The 10,487-nt window shown below is 31.4% G+C and overlaps 1 protein-coding gene across 1 annotated transcript in view; it reads left to right on the top strand.

Moving 5' to 3' along the window:
• Positions 1-2,318, top strand: part of LOC111085102 (proline-rich protein 5-like) — a 6,798-nt gene extending 4,480 nt beyond the window's left edge. The window contains exons 4-5 of the mRNA XM_022382278.1: positions 919-1,084; positions 1,807-2,318. Coding sequence (XP_022237986.1) covers positions 919-1,084; positions 1,807-1,910 — 270 coding nt within the window. The 3' untranslated portion in view covers positions 1,911-2,318. The remainder of the gene's footprint in view (positions 1-918; positions 1,085-1,806) is intronic.
• Positions 2,319-10,487: the final 8,169 nt, after the last annotated feature.

Genomic DNA, 10,487 nt, shown 5'->3' with positions numbered 1-10,487 from the left:
CAAAACCTTTTGAACAATAGTTGAATTTGTATCAAACGAATAAAGACGAAAGGACAGTTTTATATTTAAGGAAGAAAACACGGGTTAATCAATTTATTAAAAACCAAATGGCAGGAGGAGAATATCAAACAAGTCTCCCTCCTTTCCTACCTCCACCTCTTAGCTCACCGGTAACCTTGGGTTAATAAATAAAGTGGGACAACTGAGATAGCTCATTATCCCATTGTGTAACTTTGCGTTTGAATAAACGAAAACGAAAGAGATCATTCAGATTATATCGCCATCTATTGGGATATAGCTGAAATGTAATATTGGAAGTAAATTGGACTGCAACACATTTATTTATATTTGTTTCAAAAACTAACATTTTTTTCGGTTCACCTGTCTTTGTTAATAACTTTATCTACTAGCTACATTATGTTTATCTATTACTATCTATCTCGAGAGTTCCTGAAAACTCCAAAATTAGAAACATCTCTAAGGAACTGAATTTCTAGGAATATTCCAAATTGTAATTGTGACGATATATATTGAGAAAAATATAAACAATAACATATATGGTTATAATTGCCACAACATACACTGAAATTTAAAGTAAAATCAGTGTTCTATTTATAAACTTCTTTTAATTATTTCTTGTAATTTTCGTTCAGTGTTTAGCGTTCAATCAAAGAATTCTGACTTGATTAGGCTACAAATTATATCCAAATTGTAAAAACCATGAGCTAATATGGAAAAGTATATATATGTATATCATAAGAATAGAATTATTGAAAAATTCAGCAAATACAAAATCTTTGAAACAGTTTCATTAAAATATTTAGTTAACGTACTGACTTTAGGGAAAATGCTTTAAAAATGGGTAAGATTGATTCATAAAGAACTTTTTTTTCTCGCGATTGACTCATTTTTCTGAAGAATGTCAATGACACTTTTCCACCAAACAAGAACAAACTTCGCCTTGAGTCCCTATTAGCCAGAGTGATTGTACCATTCTTAGGATTTAAAGGCTTGTACTATGGAGAAAGTGAGCCTGTGGTCGAGTCGTCAGAACCAGAGTTGATAGCGAGACGAAGGTCTAGTGGTAAGGTTTTAATTTTACTTGTATGGCTCATAAATTAAGTCCAGTTAAATAAAGATAATAAAATTTGTGTTTATTATTACGTCACCAAAGGTGAATAAATAGCAGTCTAATGTGTGATATAAGAACAGTTATGATCATTTTTGCGTCCAAAGGTCGATATAAATAAAACATCTGTAGTGAATGCTATTTACATACATTTTTATTACCTGAAATGAGTGCAGTCAATGTTTATGTTGTGAATGTAACAAATATTTCTAATTTATACTTATCAGAAAATAAATTTCTGATAATTTTTGTCTGATTTATTACATCTAGCAATAAAATTTGATTTTAATTACATGTATCGTATTTCTGTCAAATGCCAACCAATTGCTTTAGAAGGTAAAACAAGTTCATAATTAGCAAAGTTCCTTTACGCTCTAAACTTGGGAATCGTATGAGTTACATATCTCCATAGCCCCCAGCAGTACAGCGTTAAATCTGGGGACTTATAACGCTAAAAACTGGGATTCGATACGACTGGTGAGTACAACCTATTGTGTAATTTTGTGCTTAATAAGAAAGGAACAAACGAAAATATCTCCGTCTAGTGACAAAATGTTAAAAGTTTTGACTTGTAGTAAGATTTTCTACTTAATGATTCCCTGACTTTGTTAAGTTTCAGTTACGTTTTCATTTAACATTCACACATTTATAATTGTGTATCATAACACTTTCTCCAGATGGTAGTCGCCGAATCTCCCGCCCACTTAGCATCCAGCCTCAGCAAGTGGACACTTTAAACGAAATGTTCCTGAAAGCTATCAGAAAGCAGCAAGAAGGGTAGTTAGTTCTGAGAGGTTAGTCAGTTTTATGTGTGTGTGTGTCCAGGAATCAGCTGTGGACGTACTTACAGTTTGAACTTAAAAGTTCGAACTGTAAAGATTAACTTCAATAATATGGTTCTTGGCAATTTTCAAAATCAGAAATTCTTGAAATTTTGATACAATTCTATATAAAGACTCCTTACCACATAAATTACTTATCCCATTGCTACTGGTTCATTTCAAGGTTCCTTGCTATATGAATGAACTTTATGATTTTTCGGCACACGAGTCAACTTCGATGTTTCTTGCCACTGAGACAACTTAAGGGTTCTTCGGCACACGAGTCAACTTCGATGTTTCTTGCCACTGAGACAACTTAAGGGTTCTTCGGCACACGAGTCAGTTTCGATGTTTCTTGCCACTGAGACTACCTAAGGGTTCTTCGGCACACGAGTCAACTTCGATGTTTCTTATACGTCATGAGAAACAACACAGTCCTGGAAATAAGAACTGTTCCACTTACTTCTGACAAGAGTGTTTGTTTTCAGGTACCAAGTATTAAAAATATTATAATTCTTATTTAATAGACCAAGTTTTGTTGTTTTTCTCAGGAGCGGAAATTGTGACTTTTCGGAAATTATGACAACAAACACTTCGAATCACTGTGTCAAAAATCTTCGATTGTACTTTTACGAATTTGGAAAAAAAATATTGAATTTAACTAATGTGACAGGGAACTTTGAAACACTTCACAGAGCAAAGAACTTTGAAGTTGACTCATTGTGTAAATATCCATTATTTTCATTCAAGTAGCAAAGAACTCTTAAATTATCTCAGTGGCGTATTTGCCTATTTTTTATACACAGAATTTTTCTCCCATATTCATACTTTAACTTCTTTCAACAAAGAGCAAGTAATGTTAACTTTTCTTTGACGCCAGGGTATTTTTATGTTGGCATTTTTCTTACTTCATTATTTCAGCTAAGGCATTTTGAGACTGTTTATATTTCAGTATAACCTTCGTAAGTATCTTTAACATAGCTTTAAATATTTATATATCTGGTAAACAAAATTTAAATAATGAATTAATGAAAATCGTCTTTTGAACACATACGCGTCCCCAGAAGATAAGTATTGTATTGAGAATATATTCATATTGTTTTATAGGTCTAGTCTACTCACAAATAATTCAATTTTACAAGAATACCTTATTAAACATTTAAATTCCTCGATCACGAAAGATAACGTACAGACCTATACTGATATTCCTATAATCACATATTACTTGACGAATACTTGTCTGTTAAAATATACAATATACCGTGTAAAGTAACTTACAATAAAGTTTAAATCCACCTACCGGAAAACGCTGGACTGAAAAGAACATGTGAAATGTCGAAACTTGTTTCAATTTAAATTTGCTATTGTTCCCATAGATGGAGTTAAACTTTATTTGATATTGTTCCTTTAGCGCGGATTTAAACTTTATTCATTGTAAAGATCAAACTCCCGTAATGATAGGATTTCAAGCAATAGTTTCCACTTATTAATTGTAAACACATAAAAGGATTTTTGTTCCAAAACACGATACATTGCTATTTGACCGTAGGAGATTTTTTTTATTCCTGTAAACTCCCAGTGGAGCATAGGGCCGCAACAAAACCTCGCCAACGGAAGTTGTTGTTGTAGTTACTTGTAGCAGGTTGGTTTTTACGGGGTGGAGTTGCTAGCCCCGCGTCCTTTCTCATCCTAGACTTGGGACCAGGCAAAGGCGGAGGTTGGCATGTTTGGTGTGACGGGGATTCGAACCCGCGACCCTCAGATTAGTCGAGCGCCCTAACCACCTAGCCATGCCGGGCACGTAGAATATTTTAGTGAGGGTTAATCTCACTGCATATTTACTGTATCTTCGTTGTTCTGTCCCTGGTGTAATTTCCCCCATTGTTGATTGTGCCAAATCTGATGGTATTATTACACACAATCACAATTTCCATTCTAACAAGCTCTGTGAAAAACGGTCAGTATTAGATTACGTATCTTGACAACTTCTTTACACATCTTCTGTACGTGGATGTCAGCTTCCGAAACTATGTATAACCCATTTGTTAAACCAATGTATCTAAATAAAAGTTTTAATGTATATCCATAAAAATACCATTTCATAAGATTATTTTCACTCTTTTTGGTTGTGGTGCCCTTATTCTGAAAATCTAGATATTGTAAATAGGTTTTTATGTTAATATTAGGAACTAGTTTTCTGTACTTTCAAATGCGTTTGTGATTATTTTTATGTTTTGTGAGGTATAAAATGTCTCATGTGTCACGCCGTTCTTTTTGGATAATGTGATAAAATTTAATTTTTGATATTCAAAGTCAAACTAAAGAAAATAAAACTTTCTAAAAATATGAGATAAATATTTTATATTGATTTGACCTGTACGTATATACATTAAAAATAAAAATATTTCTTTTTACATTTAATGACAATTCGGATTTGGATAAAAAAAAAAAACGGAAACAGCTTTAGTACTTTAAAACTGTGATTTTTTAAAATTCTCTTGGAAAATTTAGTGATTTGTATACAGGTTCCTTATTTGTTCGTGTAATTATACGACTTATAGTTTAATAAAAAATCTAGGTTATTTCAACATAGTTAATAAAATTCTGTGTCATTTCATCATAATTAGTAAAATTCTGTGTCATTTCATCATAATTAGTAAAAGTCTGTGTTATTCCATCATAATTAGTAAAAGTCTGTGTTATTCCATCATAATTAGTAAAAGTCTGTGTTATTCCATCATAATTAGTAAAAGTCTGTGTTATTTCAATATTTTTTATCATTCTCACAGATGACAAATGAAATTGTTGTTAGATGATGTTTGATTATTTGCTTTCATTCACGTAATCTTCCTGTGGCTCTGCGGCGTGGCTGAGGGCTTAAAACGCTAATAGTCGGGTTTCGATACCCGCTGTGGGTAGAGCACAGATAGCCCATTGTGTAGCTTTATGCTTAACAACAAACAAACAATAATTCATATAGTGTAAAGGATTATAATATTCTTTCTCGTTTGCTTTTAAGCGTGAAATAAAATATACTATAAAAATATACGTCTTCTGCAACCGCTATTACGTTGTTTTGTTTGTGGGAGTTTTTAATAAAATGAAAGTTTCATTTTTGCTGTTTCCTACATTATGCAACACCTTACTTACTTCTAAAACTTGCTTCTCTGTAATTTTAAAAATTAGTGACACATCGTCCTTGGAAAGAAAACGTAAGGAAACAAACGACACAAATGCTGTGTAAAATGAAACTTGGGGAAGGGAATGTTTCTTGAATAATATATAGCATTACCTGACAGTGATAAGTATTAAAAGATGTTCATTAGACTTACACTGAAGAAACAAAAATATTGTGTTTAATGTAATAAACCAGGCATAAGCGCTGATCTTGGAGGGAACGGGTTACAGTTCCTCTGCATCTTTAGTATTAGGGAACATATCTGTCCACCACTTTACCTTAAAGGCTTCTTAGATTATCGAATAATGTAAAACTTCCCCTTCTGCTGGTCATTGTCGTCACGCAATTTTTTTATTAATGATCACCCGTTCCCTCCACCTTGCAGTCAAGACTGGCGCCCATAAGACCAGTCAAGAACAGAAATGACAAACTAAGACTTTACTAAATTGTGTCATGAAGGTGGGTATCAAGAAAGTTAAAAGTATAACAAAATTCATATACGTCTCACATTTATAAAGATAAAATAATATATTGATTATACTACACAGTAATATCTAATTAAGAACTGCAATTTTCTATACATATCACGGTTAATTCTGCTAAGGAAATTTACTATAGGAGTTTAATTGGAGCATTTGGACTGGAACAAATGTCGTTCATGCAATGTTGCCGTTTAATGTGGTGATTTTAGAGAAACAGTGTGGTATTCATGTTTGGGAAATATCAACCTTAATGTGATGACTTGTACAGGAAGAACAGACATACAGACAATTTTGCATGAAATATAATAATTATATGTTTTCCACATTTAGTCCAGAAGAAGTCTAAGCCTGGTCTCAATGAATGAAAAATAACATTTTAGATAACAGAAACATTTTGAGATATACGCAATGCAAATGGAATAATGAAATGAAATGGAAAACAGAGCAATATCTCAAATCGAAAGTATATTGAAGGGGGTTATGAACATTTACATCTGTCTTTATGTGATTCAAATTATCTACATTATTACAAGGATCACAATCATTGGAATTCATATTAAATAAACCAGGATCACGTCTATCAGTTCTCATTGAAAGGTGGAGCTTGAAGATGCAACAGCATGACTATGCTTTAAAAGCACTAATCTGGAAAACAAAACATATCAGATTACACCATTCTACACACTACTATTACAAACGAACATGCAGCAAAGTTCGTTAATTTATCTGTGCAACATGTTACTCTGAAGGCCATCATCTACGAATAAATTTAAAAAGCCACAGAAAGAATCAAACACTCATAATGATAATATCTATAAAACTTGAAATTCAGTTTCAGTGATGCTATTCAGCATTAAAACGAAATCTTGTGGTGCACTGACTATTTTAGATCTAACAGTTATTATTATTATACCTCCAAATGAATTCATACAGTTCCAACAAATAGTGTGATTATCCTACTCAAAATCACCAGAATCTCGTTGAAATATGTGTTTGGACGTATCTTGTTTAGAATTTACAATAAATAAATAAGGTTTGGGGTATTTAAGAAAATATGTTGTTGATAAGTTGTTAATGTACGTGTCTAATAATGAGATATGTTGCTGCTTTTTATTATATCATATTCGTTTGAAAGTGAAACATGGGTGAAAATCAAAAGCTGAATATTAGATAATGTAGTTTTTTTACATTTCAACACTAACTGACGGTAAACGACTTTTTTCTTTTTCTCTTTTCATGTTATCAGTAGAAAGCTTTTTACTTCTTTTCATGCACTTTGTTTCACATCGCATATTTAAATTACAGACAGAGCAAATCTCGTAAACAATTTTCTTAGACAATGTTACAATTTTTAAACACCTACACAACATTGAACAATAACTTCATTAGTTTAATCGATTATACAGATATAACTATGATGATATCATGCTTTGTCATCCTTAATCTTGCACAAAGTACATTACAGAATCTGTAATAAGATTCCAGAGTGTTGTACGTATGTATTTCTGACTAGACCAGAGAAAGAGGAAAATAACTAGCTGTCCTCCCCTGTAGCTAAAATCGACCTGACTTGCTGGCACTATTAGGTGAACCATAAATCTTTGTTATAAAACGTACGATCGCAGGAAGCACGAACAAGGCCCGATCTAATTGCAACCTTCTAGTGTACAAGGAACTATGAATTATAAATATCACTTATAAATTTTCGCAAACAACTGTAGGCTAGGCAGTTCTACGATTGTGTGAAAAAGAAGCCACGTGATCTCTATATCCTAGTTTGAAGACATGTTCAACGAGAACTTAAAACGATCTGAATTACGAAATTAACTTAACTTTTCTTCTAGCATAACTCGGATTCGGTCGATTCGACTGAGTTCGTGACCCCAAATTGACCTTTAGAGTTTCCATACTATAATTTCTAATATATTTTTTTTGTGTATGTTCATGAAATTTCGCAAGCTTTCGATAAGAATTACAAGTCTTTTGTAGAAATTAAAATCTGAATTTTTAATGAATTATTTTTAGTAATTTTTTTTTTATGTGAATGTATGGAGTCAAAGTATTTACTGCTCCGAGTGCAAAGTACTTTTCATTTTCTTCAACTGAAAACTGTCAAATTTCATTTGCATAATCTTTAACACCTCCTAAATAAATTTCAGACGTTGTTTTTTTTTCAATAAAACTATATACCTTATCTTTTATTCTCTACCCTAACTCTATACAAGTTCGATCAATTTGACTGACCTCGTAACCACAATAAGAAAATACGAAATCTAAATTACCTCTTTTCTTTCTAGAATGACGTCAAATTGTAACAGGAAACTACATTTGTATATCCTCAATAGCTTAAAGCTCATAACAGCATACATGTATTTCTACTAAAACTTTATTGTTTTATTCCTCTTTGAACAGTTTATAACTAATAATCCTGATACACAAGTTGAAAATAAATCAGTGAACGTGTACCTCAAGTTTGCCTTTCGAATTACTTAATTACTCACGAGCGTACTATGTGTTAAATAAAATTATTACTACTTTTTTTCCATTATCTTACCTAACCGAACCTTATCTAACGTAATAAGTTTCCAATTTTTGTATTTTAGTTTCTTTTATAATAATAGATATAGAATACAAATGAAAAATAAAAAGTATAGTACTTACCTGGATCTTTTTTTTTTGCTGTCGATGAACCTTAACCCTAATTTTTTAAACTAATGGTACTAATACACTTAATAATTTTTATATAATTGAATAATGCACCTAATAACACAGAATAAAACGCGTAAAAAGCAGATAATGTCCTATAACTATCATAATTTTTCTGACTATCTAACGATACAATAAGAGCCGTTAAAATTCAGCTAAGCTCGTTGATGTGTTTCCCGAAGGAATAAGGTTTGAACAGGAAGTAAAATAGACAATTCTCTGCTCATAGGTCAACGTAATATAATACATCATTTGATAGATTATACCCTTGGATTTCTATTGGTTATGAATAATATAATATTAAACTAAGAGAGAACTATTGGCAATTTGTTAAAGAGATGATGTGACCTGTGGGCGTGGCAAGTATATCTGATTTTCTAGTTTATAAGATTGAAAGCTATAAAAGTAATGGTTTGTCTGAATAATAAGTATGTCACATTGAGAACTGTAAGTTAAGTTCCGTACTTCTCGGAGGGGTGGTAAATAAATTAGAGAAGAGAGAAGACCTAGAAAACAAATGTCACAATTCTCATAATGGGAGAGATTGGGGATTTTTTAAATATCTTTTATATGAAATTAAAAGCTTAAAACTTATACGATATTAAAATTTGGTTTATTAGTTACGTTTGGATGCTGATTGTATTCGTATACTATGATATTAAAGTTGTTTAATTAAATTTTCAATATAACTTTAAAAAGCTGTGACGTGCGCATTTGACCTGCCCATGGGGAGAGAGTCAACATAACCAGCCACTTTCTTAATACAGATAGGTTTATAAATAATAAAGATATAGTAGCAAGCATATCATTTTTACTTCAATTATCACTGTCTAAAAGTGTTTGTTCTTAAAGAGTGATAGGCCTTAGTTCATCAAATAAGCAAACAATGATCGTTTATATGTTATAGAGTGTACTTCTAATATAAATTTCCAATTTAATGTGAAATGCTAGCTATTAATATAACACTCCCACGCACGTGCATTATTAACGGCTTTACGATACTATATTTTATTTCTAAAACTGGTATTTTCTTATCAAACCGATTTAACTGTTTGTGATTTCATGAGATAATCACACGTTTTATAATTTCATAATTACATGATTCACTTAACTATAAGGTAATCATATCGTTTACATGATCTTACTTCGTTACGAGATAATCACAATAATTATATAATTTTTCTTCTATATAGATGAAATAAACTGTTTCTGTACCTTCTCTATGCTACGAGATAATCACAATGTTTGTATGATTTAATTTTACTACAAATAAGCATACTGTTTATACGACTTCACTTTACTAAGAAATAATCCCATTTTAAATGGTTTCATTTCATTACGAAATAGTCATACTCTTTTATAACTTCTTTTTTTTACGAGATAATTGCCTGTTTATACGATTTCACTTTGTTCGAGGTAATCATACTGTTTATATGTTTTCACTTCGGTAAGAGAAATCAACTAGTTTTTATATTGCTATTTATTTGTGGCAACAACTGGTATAATTATTTTTTTGTTAAGAATTAACTATAGGCCTTATTCCATTTTCATGTATAAACCTGTCTTATTATATCTAAAACCTAATATTGATGACTTAAACTGTAAATTAAAGTATCTTACTTAATAAATGTCATTCGTAGAAACTTTACTCTGAAGCATATTGTCTGGATTGTTGTGATGTTTTCAACGTACTACAGGTCTGTTAGTAGCTGAAGCCACATACACAGTGGTCAGTGGTTATGATTAACATGCACATCATTATTAGTGAATGAAATAACGTAACGTTGTGTGATGTTACATGCTGTACATCAATGTGTGGATCACAATTTTGGCTTCATTGTATCTATAAGTCAAACAATTGTTCTCACTATACACCAATTAATAATTCTATGCATAAAGATATATCTAACACTGGCTTCAAATACGTGCTAGAGTCCTTGGACAAACAATTCATTAAGTAATATTATATATATATACGTTTATATATATATATATATATATATTACATTTCCATAATAGTGTCGATTATTGGACATTATAGAATAAGCTAGTTAGATGACATAGCTTTGTGGTAATTTAGTATCTGAAATTAACCTCTGAAAGAGCGTAAAAGTTTTATCATTTCTACCTAACTGATGAATCAACGCATTCCAATCTTTATAAGTAGAAAC

Source organism: Limulus polyphemus, unplaced genomic scaffold, assembly GCF_000517525.1.
Source record: "Limulus polyphemus unplaced genomic scaffold, Limulus_polyphemus-2.1.2 Scaffold237, whole genome shotgun sequence".
In the NCBI taxonomy this organism is placed as follows: Eukaryota; Metazoa; Arthropoda; class Merostomata; order Xiphosura; family Limulidae; genus Limulus; species Limulus polyphemus.
This window is presented reverse-complemented; position numbering and strand designations above follow the sequence as displayed.